Here is a 19406-nt window from a genome sequence, read left to right on the forward strand (position 1 = left end):
GTGTATATAAACCTCCCAAAGGCCTGTTTCTTACAAGATTAAACATTTACTTAGAATAGAACCCAGCAATACCATTCCCTAAGATTTTATCTAAGTGATGATAAAAACCATGTTCACATATACCGGTATAGAATATTTATAGCAATCTTATTTGTAATCATTTCAGATTGCAAATAAATCTACTTCTACTAGAAGATAAACACTATGATATATGAAATACTACTTGTTAATAAAAAGGCACAAACTTGTTTTTTCCTTTTGCAGTGGTGGGGATCAAGCAAAGGCTTTGTGCACAGCTCATGCTCTACCACTGAGTCGAGCTACATCCTCAGCCCCAGTAGCAAAAGTATTGATATATATAGTAATATGGTGATAGGCACATTTATGGTTTCAGATGGGTTAAAGTGCTAACTCTTGGCAGTTGTTATTTATGTGTGGCCACTAAGAGGTCCAGTTCTCCTCTTGCCCAGTCACTTAGCGGAGTATCCATATATATATATCTTTTTTTGTCTTCACATATGAATGTGTTGGATTACAGGGAGTCCTAAGGGAATGGGTTTAGGCTGGAACAGTGGATTTGTTTTATTTTGGTCAAAATTGAAGTAGGGAGAGATTAGCATTTTCATATTTAAGAAACTACAGGAATACTTAACACCAGTAGCTATAATTTGGTTGTTAACGTTGAAAATACGGAGTTAAAGACAACTTTCTTTTTCCTATCCCAGAAATGTTCATAAAGTTTCAAGTGGAATTTTATAAGCCTTTGCTGGCATGGATGGGGGATAGAAGTTCTTAATGACCCCCCGCCCGCCTTTAGCAGTAGTGGGCATTGAATCTAGGGCTGCTTTACCACTCACTGAGCTACATCCCTAGCCCTTTTTATTTTGAGAGGATCTTGCTAAATTGCTGAGGCCAGCCTCAGACTCAGGGAAAGTTACCTTTTTTGTTGTTGTTTTGTTTTGTGCTGAGGATTGAACCCCAGGGGCCTTCTACTGTTGAGCTATGTCCCCTTTTTATTTTTTATTTTGAGACAGGGTTTTGCTTAAGCTGTCTAGTCTGACCTCCTAAGTTACTGCTGATACCAGGCGTATGTCTCTGTGCCTGGTGAAAAGTTACCTTTTTATTGTGAAATATTTTAATATACAGGAAAATACAGGGCAAAACCTAATGAACTTTGTAACCCATAGCTCCGATTTTAATGTCCTTCCATTGCTTTACCTCTTCTACTTAGTATCTTGAAAGTGAAACTTAAGATATAAAGTTACCTTATTTCACCTGGCTCTGGAGACTTCAGGCAGGAGGATTGGGAGTTCAAAGCCAGTCTCAGCAACTTAGCAAGGCAGTTAGCAACTCAGTGAAACCCTGTCTTTAATTTAAAAAAAAAAAAAAAAAAAAAAGCAACTTAGTGAGATCCTGTCTTTAACTAAAAAAATACATAAAAAAGGGCTGGGAATATGGTTCAAGTGGTTAAGCATCCACGATACCAAAAGGGGAAGAAAAAAGGTTACCTTATTTATGAAAGTAATGACATAAACCTGTTTGCTTATAAATATTTGAGTGTATCATGTTTGATATTCTGGCACATAGTTAATTAAATAATTAATGAGCTTTCTAGTTTTTAATTATTCTGTTAACTTGCCCAACAAGCTGCTGAGCTTCAAGGAATCTGATATCTTAATAATGTGGATAAGATGTCTGTATAAATGTGCAGCAGTTCATGATGCATTACAAAACTCATTAGGCTTTTTTTTTTAAATTTTTTATTCATGGTTTTAAGCAGAGAAGGAAAACAATGCCTGGATTTCATATAAACATGTACCTTTGTAGCCTGTAGAAATTTAGTAATGAATTCCCCTCAGAATTAACTAACTACAAACAACTTTCTAGCTCCAGAAGACCTTGGGCTAAGAAATTTTGTACTAAATTTTTATTTAATAGGAAACAAATCGTGCTTTACATGGGTTTTGCACACTTATTTAATGTTTTATGAGCCTTTGTAATTAGAAAACTTGCTATTAGCAGGTACATAAAATAAACAGGTAAAATTCAGCAGATAAAGGTAGTTCTGAGTAAATATATTATCCAAATGAGAGAGGCTAGTTACTGAAAACTCTGAGCTATATCCCAGCCTTAAAATTATATTTTAAATTGGATATTTGGTGGGCTGGGGCTGGAAATGGAGGGGTTGAAGGGCCAAGTAAAGTAGTTTCCTGGGATGTTTGTTAATGAACTGGGCTCTTGGGTTGAAAGTTCTGTCTAAATGTACGTCAGGTCTAGGACCTCACCTTTTTAATTTGTGTATCAAGTCATTTTGATTTAGGTGGTAATGCTGTAGAGGAGAGAATGCAGACTGTTTGGCTGGCTTGACTAACCCATTCATGTCTTCTGCCTGAATATTGATGAAAGTAGCATTTTCAGTCATTAAAAACAAAGCCCCCCAATCCATTTAGTTAAAAATAGTATGTGCATGTTGCAGGTGGATGTGGAGGCCTCAGATTTTCTAGAAAGGAAAAAAAAAATGAGTAAATTATCACTTATCCTTTAGCCAGTTTTTCTAATGTTGGAGTGTTTTTGTTTCTGTTCCTCTGGGAATAAAAAAGTGGTACAAGTGGGTAGAGGGGCAAATGGGGATTTATTTATTTTTTTTTTCAAATTTGGTGTTGGTAATTGAATACAGGGCTTTGCACATATTAAGTGCATGCTCCACCACTGACACACACCTCCAATATCCAACGCCCCCCCTTAAATAAAAACTTTTATTTTTTAATTTTTTTAAAATAATTTTTATTCTTGGTTGTTCAAAACATTACATAGTTCTTGATATATCATATTTCACATTTTGATTCAAGTGGGTTATGAACTCCCATTTTTACCCCGTATACAGATTGCAGAATCACATCGGTTACACATCCACTGATTTACATATAAATAAAAACTTTAAACAGAAACAAAATTAGAGACAAGGGCAAAAGGAATCACCTACCCAAGTGAAGTAGTTCTGCCTGCCTGTTGTAATTTTTTTTTTAGTTATAGATAGACAGAATACCTTTATTTATTTTATGTGGTGCTGAGACTTGTGCCTCACACATGCCAGGCACATGCTACTGGGCTACAGCCCCAGCCCTGTTGTAATGGTTTTGAGAGATGAGACACAAGGAAAAAAGTAATACCTGTGGAGATGGTGATGTGACACACTGTAAGAATTTTGAGATCTGATTAAAAAACAAACTGAGGCTGCTGAGTTTGGCAGTAAACCTATTACATTACTTTGAATTCCTTAAAACTGCTCCTGCTCCTTTTCATAAGGGGAAATGTGGCCCACCTGTGCCTTGGACTGAATAAAGTTGTTACATTTTCTTCTTCTTCTTCTTTTTTTTTTAAAGAGAAGAGAGAGAATTTTTTAATATTTATTTTTCAGTTTTTGGTGGATGCAACATGTTTATGTTATTTTATGTGGTGCTGAGGATCGAACCCAGCACCCCGCGCATGCCAGGTGAGCGCGCTACCGCTTGAGCCACATCCCCAGCCCCCATTTTCTTCTTTACCACAACCATCTTAAGGAACTGTAGGATGATTTCTTTTTTTAGCTGGGGGGAATGGGACTGGACAGCTACATAATGCCAAGAATCATTTGATTCTTGCAGCTAGTGAATGAGCTTTTTTAAAAGTGCCTGGTATCAAAGGGGGCTTAATTCAGTTGGACAAAGGGTTAGCAAGAATTGTGACTCTTTGTTAGGCCTTAAAAAAATAATTTGCAGGGCTGGGGTTGTGGCTCAGAGGTAGAGTGTTCACCTAGCAGTGAGGCACTGGGTTTGATCCTCAGCACAACATACAAATAAAATAAAGATATTGTGTCCATCTATAACTAAAAAGTAAATATTAAAAAATAATTGGCAGGGGTTGGGGTTGTGGCTTAGTGGTAGAGTGCTCGGTTCTGGGAGGTGCTAGGTTCGATCCTTAGCACCATATAAAAATAAATAAAGGCATTGTGTCCAACTACAACTAAAAAAAAATAATTTGCAGTAGAAACTTATTTATTTATACATCTATGTATTAAGTTATCAAAACAAAATTAATTTGTAATTTAAAGTTACCTGGTATCACACAGGATCAGGCGAAAACTGGATGGAAAACTAGTCTTATATTTAAAGAAGACTAAAGAAAATGACAACAAAATGCAATGCCTGGTTCTTTTGTTTGTGGGACAGGGAATTGAACCTGGGGGTGCTCTACCAGCTGAGCTACATCTCCAGTTCTTTTATTTTGTTTTGAGATAGGATCTCACTGAGTTACTGAGGCAGGTCTTGAACTTGTGATTCTACTGCCTCAGCCTCCTTAATAACTGGGATTACAGGCATGTGCTACTCTGCCTGGTTTAGTGCCTGGTTCTTGACTGGATTGTGGATTTAAAAACAAAAAACATAAAACAAAATCATCTCTAATCTTGGATGCTGCTAGGGCATTTGGGGAGATCAAAGTGAATGCTGTTGTGGTTATGTAGGACAGTGTCTTAAACATGGAAATATATGCAGAAATCTTTAAGGGTAAAATCTGTAACTTAGTTTTTTAAAAAAGATATTTATTGTTTAGTTGTAGTTGGACACAGTACCTTTATTTATTTATTTTTGTGTAGTGCTAAGGATTGAACCCAGGACCTCGCACATGCAAGGCGAGCAGTCTACCACTGAGCCACAACCCCATCCCCTTTGTAACTTAGTTTTAAATGTTTTTGCAAAATTTACATATACACATACATTTGTTTTATCTCATACAGAAACAATTGATGAATAATAATAGATGGAGAAATATGGTGGAGTGGGGTGAGGGGTATAACTCAACAGTAGCTTGCTTACAAGTCCCTGGTTTTGATTCCCAGCACTGAAATAAATGAATAAATAAAAATTGGGGGAAGTTTGGAAAGCAGTTGAGAAAAATTGATGCTTCATTCACCAGATGTGTTTTTTGTTTTTGAGGGTTTTTTTTGTTTTGTTTTGTGGTGCTGAGGATCAAATCCAGGGCCATGCTCATGCTAGGCAAGTGTTCTTTCACTGAGCTACACCTTTGGTCTCAGATATACATCATCTAAATATCAGACCGATGGCTTAAGTGTTTAAAGGATGAAATATAGGGGCTGGAGTTGTGGCTCAGTGGTAGAGTGCTCGCCTAACATGTGTGAGGCCCTGGGTTCGATCCTCAGCACTACATATAAATTAAGGTATTGTGTGCAACTACAACTAAAAGAAACATTAAAAAAAAAGGATAAGATGTAGCAAGAGTTAATTCATTTATTGAGTACTTAAGCATTTATGTTTATTGTCTCATTTAATCCTTAAATTTTTTTATATTGTAGAAAACTATACTCATAGATTAAGTTAATTATTAATTAGTAGAGAGAGCCATTATTTGAAGGGAGACATTTTGATTCCAGAGCTTAATTAAACTTAATCACAAAACTAAGGAGCTGTTGATTGCAGGCAAATCATGTAGGGCTGTTGTCTTTGTTTTTTATTTCTATAACAATGCACCTGAGGCTGGGTATTCTACACAGTAAAGAGGGTTTATTTAGCTTACAGTATTAGAAGGTAAAGGTTCTGGATTGAATACACCCATCTGTTTAGCCTCTGGTGAGGGTCTTGTGGCTATATCACAACATGGTGCCTAGCATCATGAATTATGTTTAGGAGGAAGAGATTGCGTGGCAAGACAAGCAAGAGAGAGTTGGGGAGGTGCCATGGTCTCTTAAAACAACCCACTCTGGAGAAATAACCTACTTTGTGAGACCAGTGTTAATTAATTTCTAGGGCATTGCTACCCTAATAACCTTCCTCTAGTCCCCACCTTTTAAAAAGTTCTACCATCTCAGCACTGCCACACTGGAGACCAAGCCTCCATTAAGAACATGATGAATCTTCAGGGGACAAATGATAACCAAACCACAGCAGCCCTGAACTCCATGCTAAAGAATTTAGACTGCTCTTGTATTATTATTCAGAGTTTGGTTCCAGCTGACCAGGACATTACATGAGGGGAGGGATCTTGTTAGAAATGCAGACACTTGGGTCTGACCCAGGCTACCACATTAAATAAAATCTGTAGGTGATTTTGTTGTAATTCAAGTTTGAATAACTCTCCACAACACTTTTGCTTTTTTAGATAGTCTTACTTTCTTGCTTAGGTTGACCATGAATTCCTGGGCTCAAGTGATCAGCTTCCCCAGTAGATGGAGCTACAGATGTATACCACTGCACCCAGCTCAGTACTGTTGTGTTTACATCCTTGGTAGTGTTGAGATTAAATAACATTGAGTGGGGGCTGGGACTGTAGCTCAGGGGTAGAACAGTTGTATCGTGTGTGGAAGGCCATGGGTTCCATCTCCAGCATTCAAAAAAGGGGGAAAAAGTAAAATCTTGAGTGTAGTTCTGGGTTCCTAATCAATATCAATAACATCAATCTTTCAGTGAGAAAGGTTTAAAATTCAGTAATTTATGAATATTTTTGGCAGTCCATTCTAAGGGTGAGGATAATTTGCAGTTGTTGAGATAATAAACAGCTCTTTGCATTAGTTTGTTGAGGTGAGGAGATGTATTAAATGTATTATGTGCTTGGTACAATCATATTTACCCATTATATGTGGCAGTTATTTTAAATATCTGCATTATGTTGATACCTTTTTGGAAAAATGAAATTAAGAGCGTTTCTGTTTTCTGTCTTATAGATATTGAAGCACAGATTCGAGAAATTCAAGGCAAGAAGGCAGCTCTTGATGAAGCTCAAGGAGTGGGCCTTGATTCCACTGGTTATTATGACCAGGAAATTTATGGTGGAAGTGATAGCAGATTTGCTGGATATGTGACATCAATTGCTGCAACTGAACTTGAAGATGTAAGTTACAAATTCTATAAGAGCAAGCTTCCTCCTCCCCTGATTAACTCCCTCCCCATGAGAAAGCAAGAAACATGAATAGTCATAGGCTTTTTGAATTTTTTTTGGTTATTATGGAGAATGACATCCTCTCGTTATGAAAATATTATCACTATTTTTAAAAATATATTTTATGAAGCTTATATTTTATCCCACCATCCCAAACATATAGATGGGATTAAATTTCTAGCTGCTGTTTTTTTTTTTTTTTTTTAATATATATGTTTTTAGGTATAGGTGGGCACAATACCTTTATTTTATTTATTTACTTTTATGTGGTGCTGAGGATCGAACCCAGTGCCTCACACATGCTAGGCAAGTGTTCTACCACTAAGCCACAACCCCAGCCCTTCCAGCCATTCTTTTGTGTGATTTTTGTAACAGACAGACTTTATGTGTTTAGATGCTCAAACTATTTAGTCAAACTAGTTATTATGAAATTCAGGTCATGTTTTACTTAGCAGTTTGAGCCTTTTCTTTTCCTTGAAAGAAATTTAAAAATACCAAAGGTGAAATTTTCTAGAAGCCAATCAAGGGACTAGCATTCTGAGTTCTCATAGTCTGATGGTAAGAGAGTAATGGCTATATGTTCCAGAAATTAAGGGGAAAGTTGTCCTTTCGTTTTTAAATAAAAAATAAGAAGCCTTAAGATCTTCAGAAGTACCTGCTATTGCTTTTTTTACAATTGAGACTAACTAGTATGTGACAGTGTACTGTTTATTAAATATATTATTAAGGAAACAAATACGTTTAAAATTACTTCTTATTTTGTGACCACAAAACAAACCTTTGTTTAAAAACAGTAGTCAAAAAAATTAAGGAAATAGGAAAATTTTCAAATAAGCTGTTTTTAGCTGCCAAATTTGAAATTAAAATTTCATTATGCTAATTTTTAAGTTCTTTGTTTTATTTTTGGGGATTTCATTGCAGGATGACGATGACTACTCATCATCTACAAGTTTGCTTGGTCAGAAGAAGCCAGGATATCATGCCCCTGTGGCATTGCTTAATGATATACCACAGTCAACAGAACAGGTGACCTTTTTTATTTTTTTTAAAACCCTAGTTTATTCTGCTGAAGAAAAGTGAATGTTTGAATTTCTATGGAAGCCAATACACTTTAGGAATCAATTCTTAAAATGTTTTTAAGTAGAGTTGATTTAGAAGTAACACCTAGTTTATTTTGGAAAGGTGATCATTTTTGGAAGCATTGAACTGTGAAAATGTGGAGATACATATATTTGTGTATACACACACAGACACACACACACACACAATTTCCCTATGCCTTGTTTCTCCATATTAAGATTTATGAAATGTTAGAGACTATTTCTTTCATCAGTAGTCATGTATTAAACCTTGTGTTTTATAATGCTATGGTTTTTGTGTATGATATTCTATTTGGTTATTTAATGAAGTGGGTTTTAAGTGAGATTTATGTCTTTTTAGTATGACCCATTTGCTGAGCACCGGCCTCCAAAGATTGCAGACCGGGAAGATGAATACAAAAAGCACAGGAGGACCATGATAATTTCCCCAGAGCGTCTTGATCCTTTTGCAGATGGTAATTCTTTCCCACTTTTCTATAAGTATTCAGAAATTTATTTGTATTAAGTTGTCTTTAGCCCTTTGATTTTTTTTGGCATGCTTATGAATTTGCTTTTCTTTTTTAAAATCCCCCTTATTATAGATTTGTGTAGATTTGGTTGAAGTCACAGATGCCATATTCTTCATCTTTATAATGCAAGTTTTCTTTCCAGGTAGAAGGACAAGAAAATAATGAGCCAATGCCATAGAAACGCAAAGGGTTAAAGGTTTTTCTTTTACTTTTGTTTTGGGTACTCTTTCTATACTTTGAACAAATGTGTTTTTCTGCTCAATATACTTTCAAATTATTGAAAGTTTTCATTCCAAATTCTAGAGTTTTAGGATTGTTACTTTTGAGAAACTGTTTCTCACACTAGAGCTCCCCCCATATTGTTCTAAATATAGCTTAGTAAATGCTCCTGCTTTGCTCTAAGCATACCTAAGTTAAAACAAAAGTATGTATACAAAGACTTTGATATTTTTAATAGTTGGAGTCTGTTTTGCTAATTTTAGTGTGCAAGTCAGCACAAGGGGCATAGTGAGCCTGATGGAAGCTTTCCTCAGGTGAGTTGAGTTTCACAGTCAAAATTAGGTGCCTGTTTCTTAAAATTAGATTTGGCTGCAGGTTTACAAATTAGATTTTCAGCCTGCATGAATTAGTAGGGATATTCTTTTTTTTTACTTGCATAATTGTAATTGATTTAAACATGTATGTCAGAATTCACAGGCCCATACTAACTGTCCTTAATTTCTTTCCTACAGCAGTACTGCTATATGCCAGTCCTGTCTGCATTCTTAAGGGTGCAGTTCAACACATCCTCTCTAGATTATGGTGAAAAAGTATTCCAAAGGAAGTCTTATCAGAACTAGTGTCAGAAAGAATGACACTGCCAATTGGGCATGATCTTCAGCTTAGGAAATGTCTTAGAATTTTATTATTTTATCCTAAGTTATGATGCTATACTTCTTGTATAGCTAATTATCACATTTCTGAAGCATAGTGTGCCTCTGTGAATCTTATAATGTACTATTTGGGCTTCTTTAAGATATTTCAAAGTTTGAAAAGCAAATGCTGAAACTTTAACCAAGAGACTAACACATCTCTTTGTACAGCACTTTTCTTCTGTGTGCATCATTAAAAACTGGTAGAAGTAATGTATTTTAAATAATGTTTCCAGTTATAATTTATAGTTTCTAAGAAAAATGTTTCTGGGTCAAGGAAACTTTTAAAAACACGAAGCCCTTTTTAGTAACGTGACATCAGAATAAGATTATAGGTATATTTTTAAAAATCAGATTTTCTAAACTACAAATATTTTAGAACACTGTATGAAGAACTTGTCTAGTCATAGTTATTTGTAGTCAGGATTTTAACAGCTTGCAACAGGTAATGTTTTGAATATAAATATCTTTCCAAAGTGTTACTAATGGTAAAGAGATAATTTTCTAGGCTTCTATTCTGCTGCTTGAAGTCAGAACTGCTGATGGAGACAAAGGCACGAAAGTGTACGTATTCCGGATTAGCAACCCAGGAACCCATCACTTCTGAAGACTAAACTGTGCTGTCATTTTGTTTTTATATGCATTAAAGTATTTGTTTTAAACTGCTGTAGATATGTTTGTGTTCAAACAGGTTAAATTGATCAGCAAACTCAATAAAAAGTAAGATGTATAATTATTAAAGTTTTTCTATCAAAAAATAAATTAAATGATTTTGGAATAACATAACATTAGAGCAGGGCAGATAAATCATTTGAACCTAATTATTTTTTATTTATTGTACTCTTGTCCTGTTGCTGTTCTTTTCTGCAGGAGGGAAGACCCCTGATCCTAAAATGAATGCTAGGACTTATATGGATGTAATGCGAGAACAGCATTTGACTAAAGAAGAGGTATGTGAACCTGCCTCATATTTTAATGGTTGTAAAAGAATGTAAAGAAAATTGAGATTGAGAGGCTTTCATATTTCTCATTTTGTTAGTTGCTATACAAATAATATTTTTAGTAGTATTAATGAAAATTAAAATGAAAAAAAATGACTCCCCAATTCTATCACTGTTCAAATTAATCTTCATATTTCTATGTCCTTTTCTCATCCAGGACTTTTTGGCTGTGAATGTGTATATCTATCTATGAGTGGATGTATGAGAGAGAAAAGGTTAATGATATGCCTCTAAAGCCATTATGTTAGGGAAAGGCCAGATGGTCATGTTATTCTTGAAAAAATCCCTAATTTTCCCACAAGATTCAGTTTGCATATGGATGGAGAATTTTGAATAAATGATGTGTGTGTGTGAGTGTGTGTGTGTTTGTGTTGCAGTCCTAGGAATTGAATCCAAGTCCATTTTGTTTTAATAGTTAATTCCATGCCTTTGTTATATTTAGAGTTGTTTATTATGTGATTTTTAAATGGGGTACTGGAAACCCATTTTAAAATCTGGATGAATTAAATATTTGTTATGACTAAATCAGGATAGGATTTATGTAATTACAGATCCAAGTAAAACATAATTTTGATATTTTCATTTTTTACCATCTGTCTGTTTTGTTGCAGAGTGTCAATTGCTATTTATGAGAGTTTTAAAAAGCCCTAATTTTTCATTTTATGTAGTGCTTAAGACCAGATCCAGGACCTTGTACATGCTTAGGCAAGCACTGTACCACTGAGCTACATTCCCCAGCTAAAAACTTACTCTTCAGTGAAAGTGTTTTGGTTCCCACTTTTGACTTGAGATTTTGCTGAACTAACTATATGTAAAGCAAGGTGTTATATGTTAAAATTCAGTGTTTGCTTGTGTAGGAAGAAAGGCATTTTGTAAAACTGGAAATACAAAAAAAGAGTTAGAATAAGGAATGGTAATAACAAGTAACAAAAAGTAAAGTGAACAAAGTATAAAGTAGTATATTAAATGGAAATGATTATATTAATGGCATTAAAATAAATTGATTTTTTGTTTGTTTTTGGGCAGTGCTGGGGATCTAACCCACATTCTCATGTATGGTATACAAACACTCTACAATTAAAAACACTCTTTGTTTTTTCCCCCTGGGGATTTAACCCAGGGGCACTTTACCACTGATCTAATCCCTGTCCCTTTTATTATGAGACAGGGTCTCATTAAGTTGCTGAGGCTGGCCTCAAACTTGTGATCTTCCCACCTCAGCCTCCTGAATTGACTGGGATTATAGGAATATGCCACCTCCCTGGGCTCATGAAAGAATTTTTAAATTTTTAGTTGTAGATGGACATAATACCTTTCTTTCTTTCTTTCTTTATTTAATTTTTTTTTAAAGAGAGAGAGAGAGAATTTTTAATATTTATTTTTTTTTTAGTTTCCGGCAGACACAACATCTTTGTTTGTATGTGGTGCTAAGGATCGAACCCGGGCCGCACGCATGCCAGGCGAGCGCGCTACCACTTGAGCCACATCCCCAGCCCCAATACCTTTATTTTTATGTGGTGCTGAGGATCGAACCCAGTGCCTCACACATGCTAGGCAAGTGCTCTACCACTGAGTTACAACCCCAACCCTTATGAAAGCATTTTAAAGATAAATGTTTTCTGCTTTTTCAAATGTTTTTCAGAGAGAAATTAGGCAACAGTTAGCAGAAAAAGCTAAAGCTGGAGAACTAAAAGTCGTCAATGGAGCAGCAGCATCCCAGCCTCCCTCAAAACGAAAACGCCGTTGGGATCAAACAGCTGATCAGACTCCTGGTGCCACTCCCAAAAAGCTGTCAAGTTGGGATCAGGCAGAGGTGGTTGTTTTTTATTTTTCGTTGTTATTTAAAAATGGTTTTCAATTATGTAATATATTAGTATACTTGGGCTTCTGTACAAGAAACCATTGACCGGGTAGCTTAAAAAACGGATTTATTTTCTCACAGTTTATGGAGGCTTTGAAGTCCAAAGATTAGAGTGCTGGCATGTAGGTATTTGGTGAGCCATCTTTTTGTGACTTGCAGATGATTACTTTTTCCCTCTGTCCTCACAAGTCCTTTTCTCTGTTTTTTGGTCACTAGTTCTGTCAGATTAGGACCCTACCCTTACGACCTCATTTAACCTTAAATACTTCCCAAAAGGATTAATCTCCTAATACAGTCACATTAGGGGTTGGAATGGCAACATCAGTTTGGGATATTTGCTGGATCCTCTGTTAGAACTTTAAGTGCTTTAGTGATCAATCCTTCAAATCCCCTGCCTGCCACTTCATGGTACTGGAGATTTAATCCAGGGGTACTTTTACCACTGAGCTACACCTACCATAGCTTTTCTTTATTTTTACTTTGAGATAGGGTCTTGCCAGGTTGGTTAGGCTAGCTTTGAATTTATGATCCTCACTATGATGCCGGTCATGAGAATCAATTGGGGCTGAGTTTCATTTCCGTAGATGTGAAGATTGAACATCCGAGAAACAGGCAAGCACGAGCGTCAAGCTATTTTTATTTAAAGGATAGAACAGAGATAGACTTCTGTCCGGAGTTGGGTATCCAAGGAAGTGGGGCTGTTCTGCCCCTTTTATACTTTTTAGAATTCCTTTATTCTCATTGCCTCTCTTCCCAAGAGGTGAGCCAAAAGGTAGAGTTCCTGGGTTGGAGAGGAAAGGAGTAGCCCAGAGTATCCCCCCAGGAGGCATTCGTTAACAGCCCCTTATAGGGGGAAAAATCCCTAGAGACAGGAACCGGTGGAGGAGGGGGAAATGTCCTGAAGGTATTATCATTTTATTTTCTCCTGAATCAGCCCCCATTTCCCCTATTAATTGTTACCAACACTGAGTTACCCCTTAACCTCCATTCCCCGCTTCCTCAGCCACAGTCTTTGGGATTATAGATGTGTACCACCATGCCTGGTTATCCTTCAAATTCTTTTAACACTGCATTCATTTCCTAGGATCTTATTTCTGTCTCTACATACCATCTATACAACAGTTGGCAAATTTATGAATTTGTCCCCTGCTTCTGTTCTTTAGGCTTATATATGTCTTAACTTGACAAACTTACTTGTTTAACATGCATTTCAAAACCATTTTTTAAAATATTTTTTTAAGTTGTAGATGGACACAGTACCTTTATTTTGTTTATTTAGTTTGTTTATGTGGTGCTGAGAATTGAACCCTGGTGCCTCACGCATGCTAGGCAAGCACTCTACCACTGAGCCACAACCCCAGCCCCTCATTTTTTTTCTAAACTTAAAAAGAAAAGAGGATTTTTTTTAGGTTACAGTTTTGAAGCCAGAAAGTCCAAATGTCATGGCAATTTAAATATATTCAGTATCTATCCACTTTTTTGTCATCTAATTCACTGTTTACTGTAGTCTAGATTACTGTAGATAGTAGTCTGTCTATTCATGTCAGGAAAAAAAAATCCCTCACAACATGGCAGTATTTTCACATTCTCAAAATTAGACTATATTAAATACAACACATAATTTCCATAAAATTTAAGATAGATAGATCCTGAGGATTTCTGTCATTTGCTTGTGAGAGAATTCAGTTCTGAATATGATTAATTATTAACTTTAATGCCATGGTTGACATTCAGTGCTTACCTTTTCTTTTTTAAGAGAGAGAGAGAATTTTTTAATATTTATTTTTTAGTTTTCAGTGGACACAACATCTTTATTTTTATGTGGTGCTGAGGATTAAACCCAGCACCCCGCGCATGCCAGGCTTGAGCCACATCCCAGCCCCTTAGTACTTACTTTTTTAAAAAATATTTTTAGTTATAAATGGACACAATACCTTTATTTTTATTTGTTTGTTTGTTTTGGGGCACTAGGGACTGAATTTATGTGCACTGAGTCCACTGAGCCACATCCCCAGCCGTATTTTGTATTTATTTAGAGACAGGGTCTCACTGAGTTGCTTAGCACCTTGCCATTGCTGAGGCTGGCTTTGAAATTGCAATTCTTATGTCTCAGCCTCCTGACTGCTGGGATTACAGGTGTGCGCCACCACTCCTGGCTTATTTATTTATTTTTTTAAGTGTGTTGTGGAGGATCCAACCCAGTGCCTCACATGTGCCAGGCAAGTGTGCTACCACTGAGCTACAACCTCAACCCCTCAGTGCTTAATTTTAAAAACTGAGATAAGCTTGTTCTGATGGAATTGTTTACTATAAGCTTATAAATAGACAAAGAGTTAATGTCTTTCTTGTAACAGTTGCAGAGATCCAGACCATGTTTTTTTATCATTCTGCTCATTTAACATAACTTTACCCTAATCATGACACTGGGAATTAGAATACATAATAGGAAGGGGTTATTTCTCACCTTTCCTTCTAATTCAGCAGGAGAGACAAGTGCCAGAAATTGAGATGTTGAGCAATTTATGTTCTTTACTCAATACAGAATTTCCCAACCTGGAGTAATAGAGGTTTTTTAAAATGAACAAATATTAAACTTAATTTTTTATAATTTGCAAATAGAAAACTAGAGTTCTTGGGTCTCCAGGAGGATCCCATTTTAAAATAAATGTATAAAGTATATTACAAATTCTGTTGAATATTTAATGGAGCAGTGCTTAAGTCTAAATTTCGTTTGCTTACACTAAGTCATCTACTGTTTTAATATGATATTGTCTATTTTGGTGGAAGTTCTTTTGATACTCATGCTATCTGGTGCCTTGCATCACCTATTAGTCTCTTATTCAAACTGCTGTGGAACCATAGTGTTACTTAAATTTACGTCTGATCCCCCCTCCCACAATCTTGCCATCATTACTTGGATGATATTGTTTGGTATATGTGGTTTAAAGATAATTATCTGGGTAATCCAAAATATTTATTAGACATACATACGTGCACAGTGAACACTATTTAAAATAGTATTTCTTAGAATTTATGGTTTTCTTCTCCCCTAATAATGTATGTCTTTCAGTTTGGGAAGTACTGAGGGAATTAGAGCTGGCAGTCTTTCAGTGCAGATTTAGATGGAAAAACCATAGTCATACCACATACTTAGATTCAAGACTTTCACTGTTTCAGATTAATACTTGAAATTGTTTTTGGTCTTAAACCTATTTGCAAGAAAATGGGTATCTCTTTTTTTAAACAGAATGATAGTCTACTTTCGCTTTAATTATATAGAGACTAGAATTAAAATATTTTATTTAAAATTTTTTAGTTCTCTGTGGGTATGTAGATGTGTGAATAAGTTTTTTTTTTTCTTTTTTGCTTTGTTAAGACCCCTGGGCATACCCCTTCCTTAAGATGGGATGAGACGCCAGGTCGTGCAAAAGGAAGTGAGACTCCTGGAGCAACCCCAGGCTCAAAAATATGGGATCCTACACCTAGTCACACACCTGCGGGAGCTGCTACTCCTGGACGAGGCGATACACCAGGGCATGCAACACCAGGCCATGGAGGCGCAACTTCCAGTGCTCGGAAAAACAGATGGGATGAGACCCCCAAAACAGAAAGAGGTAGTACTTCTAGTGGAATCTGGATGTGTGTTTGGGTAAGATGTTGACTTGAGTGGTAGGATCAGCCTGAGATCTGTTCTCTAGGCCTGTCTGGTCCTGTAAATAACCAGATGCTATGAAGATAAATAAGAAACTGAATAGATCAAATGCCTAATTTTCCCTCTTGAAGAGGTTTAAGATTTTTTAAGGAAGAATCTAAAGTAAAATCTTGTGATTAAATATACCTGACATAAAATTTACCATTTTAACTGTTTCTGGTTTTTTGTTTTGTTTTGGTATTGGGAATTGAATCCAGGGGTGCTTTACCACTAAGCTACAGCCTTTTTTATGTTTTGTTATGAGGCAGGGTCTTACTAAGTTGCTTAGGGCCTTGGTAAGTTGCAGAGGCTGGCCTCAAACTTATAATCCTTTTGTCTCAACCTCCTGACAGTGCTGGGATTACAGGCATGCACTACTACACTCAGGTCATTTTAGCTGTTTTTAAGTGTACAATTTATTAGCATGAGGTACTTGCACAGTGTTATGCAGTCATCACCATTATTCATTTCTAGGACTTTTTCTTTATCCTAAATAAAAAAATCTCTGTACCTATTCCCTCTGCCTTTTAGTTCCTGGTAACCTCTATATTACATTCTATCTCTTAATTTGCCTAAGCCTCTTGTTTTCTGTATAGATGATCTAAGGCTATCTTTCAGTGACTTCATGAGAATAACTGTGGCAAAACTAAGATTTAATAGTACATTTGCTATATTAAAAGTTTTCAAAGAATTGGTAATGATACAGGGAAATGCTTAACATGTAATTAATGAAAGAAGCAGTATAGAGCTGTCAACTGCGTGGAGAAATGCAGAAATTGGCTCAAGATATAGAGAACCATTGCTCTGTATAGTAATATAATGGGTGGTAAAAAAAATTCTCTATTTTCCTGTTTATCATTAGTTATTATGCATATTTTTGGAATCAGCAGAAAAGAAACCAAGAAATAATAAAAGAGTATAACATAGAACATTAAAACTTGAAATGTGTCTCTGTTTTAGGAATGTCCTATTTCTGAAATTAATGTTGAATATATTAACTATTTGAATCAGCAGTGTTGTTCTAACAGTGGTTAATATTGTGATTTTATTGGTTCTTTCTCTTTAAAGATACTCCTGGGCATGGAAGTGGATGGGCTGAGACTCCTCGAACAGATCGAGGTGGAGATTCAATTGGTGAAACACCGACTCCAGGAGCCAGTAAAAGAAAGTCACGTTGGGATGAAACACCAGCTAGTCAGATGGGTGGTAGCACTCCTGTTCTGACTCCTGGAAAAACACCAATTGGCACACCGGCAATGAACATGGCTACCCCCACACCAGGTAGAAACTCTTTAATTGGAAATAATTGTATTATAGTTTTTTCTTTGTGGTTTTCTGTGTGTTGTTAACATCAGCTTTTAGCAAGAAAAAAGGTGTATAAATTAGTTTTGGTTTGCATTTATAATATAAGCAAGTAAGTGTTAAGAGTTAGTAACTGTCTTATATTTCAAGGACTATATAATGATAAAGTCTTAAATGTAGATTGTTAATAAAAATTTTCCTTTTTGGTAGGTCACATAATGAGTATGACTCCTGAACAACTTCAGGCTTGGCGGTGGGAGAGAGAAATCGATGAACGAAATCGCCCACTCTCTGATGAAGAGCTAGATGCTATGTTTCCAGAAGGATATAAGGTAGTAACAATGCATGTGAACATAATAAGATGTGAATTTTCTTTTTAAGTATTTGTTGAGAACATTGGTCAGTTTGCATTGACCTTCCTCAGATTTACCAGTGGCATTCTGTTCTTTTTATCTATTTCCAAGTACATTTTAGTTTAAAAAAATAATAGATGAAAACAAATAACATGACGTTTTATGTTTGCTAGTAGGAAATTTTAAGATCTTTAAACACCTATATTAACAGTATGGCTATGATAATACCTATATTAACAATATATAATTTCCTTTAGTTTATCAGCAGTCCCAGGATTAAGCTCACATTAGATTATGGTTGTTTTACTTGTATGTGCAAGTTCATAGATTGCCAATGAGAAGAAAGAATATTCTCTTTACTGTAGTAACTTGAAGTTTATTTTGAACTATAAACTTTTCTAAGTCCCTGGCACTTGGAATATTTGCTGGTCTAAGGGTAGTCTGTGGTTATATAGTTAATACCATAAACCCAAACTGGAATCTAAATCATCTGATGGCCTTTCTGCTAATGACTTTTGCTTCCTTTTAACAGTTTATTTGTATATATGCTTGTCATGTTTTGTTTCCCCTGTTAAGTTTGTATTAAGATGATTTGTTTCGTGTATGTATAAATACCTGCTTTAAAACTTCTTGTAACCTCCACATAATGCTGTGAGTATAGGCAACCTAATTTTGACTGCCCTGAGTATCTTTCTCAGTTGTAGTCATTGGTATCCTTTGTATTGATAAGAGGAAAATTGTCCTTAGTGAATCCTACTAAGAAATAAAATCCTTACTAGTGAATGTTTAAAAATAGTAGGTCTTTAAGTCCTTAAAATAGAGTGATGTTTGTGGACATGACATGGATTTCATAAGCCTCTCATAGAATAAATTCCATTTTTTACAAAATGGTTAGTCAGCTGGGTGTGTGGTGCATACCTGTAATCCCAGCAGCTCAAGATTCTGAGGCAGTGTAGATAGTATTAATATGTATTTAACATTATTTCCTCTTAAACTAATTGACTTTTTTTTTGGTAGTTGTAGAGGGATAGCATGCCTTTATTTTATGTTTGTTTTTACGTGGTGCTGAGTACCCTACATGTATAAGGCAAGCGCTCTGCCACTGAGCTACAGCCCCAGTCCACTAATTGACATTTTTAGACACTATTTTAGGCTCATCAGGTAAGACCTGTAAGGCCCATTGGCTCTGCCCAGGAAGTTGTATAAAAAAAGTTCTTGTATCAGCTTTAAAAAAACAAATCTTTTTCTTTTTTAGCCCACATTTCAGAAATTCTGGTGGTTTTACAAAAGATTTAATTAGGTGGTATGTTTTACAGAACTCTAGTAAATATTTTGGTTTTAGTATTCATGCATTTAACTAATTTTTTAGTTTAGACTTAATTTGTTTTGATAGTGTAGGGGTTTATGCGAGTGTTCTATTTTATTACTCAATTATATATAACCTTTTATACATTATATATGAGCTTTTTTCCATTTATGTGAATACATATGTTATTTGTTCTAATACAGCTTTTTTGGAAATCACTGACTTAGATTTTATTATTTCTGAATTTTTAATTTGGTATTATCAACATGTTTTTATAGATAAATTTGTTGGGGGTGGTTTATAGGGCATTGAATCCAGGGAAACTTTACCTCTGAGCTACATCCCTAGCCCTTTTTAAATTTTTGAGAAAAGATTTCACTAAGTTGTTGACTTAGCGCAGACTTCGAATCCTCCTGCCTCAGTCTCTGGAATTGTTGGGATT

At 35.6% G+C, this 19406-nt stretch overlaps 1 protein-coding gene across 4 annotated transcripts in view; it reads left to right on the plus strand.

Annotated features, from left to right (window-relative positions):
- Sf3b1 (splicing factor 3b subunit 1) overlaps window positions 1-19406 on the plus strand; it is a 40726-nt gene that overhangs the window by 8314 nt on the left and 13006 nt on the right. For 2 of the 4 annotated variants that reach the window (XM_027924958.2, XM_071618964.1), the window contains exons 2-9: window positions 6716-6882; window positions 7852-7956; window positions 8371-8485; window positions 10321-10400; window positions 12094-12264; window positions 15689-15926; window positions 17072-17284; window positions 17516-17637. In XM_027924958.2, the coding sequence (XP_027780759.1) occupies window positions 6716-6882; window positions 7852-7956; window positions 8371-8485; window positions 10321-10400; window positions 12094-12264; window positions 15689-15926; window positions 17072-17284; window positions 17516-17637 (1211 nt within the window). Of the gene's footprint in view, window positions 1-6715; window positions 6883-7851; window positions 7957-8370; window positions 8486-9958; window positions 10401-12093; window positions 12265-15688; window positions 15927-17071; window positions 17285-17515; window positions 17638-19406 lie in introns of those variants that run through there. The other 2 variants (XM_071618966.1, XM_027924960.2) reach the window with 2 other exon arrangements.

The sequence above is a fragment of the Marmota flaviventris genome, chromosome 11 (genome assembly GCF_047511675.1).
Source record: "Marmota flaviventris isolate mMarFla1 chromosome 11, mMarFla1.hap1, whole genome shotgun sequence".
Taxonomy (NCBI): Eukaryota; Metazoa; Chordata; class Mammalia; order Rodentia; family Sciuridae; genus Marmota; species Marmota flaviventris.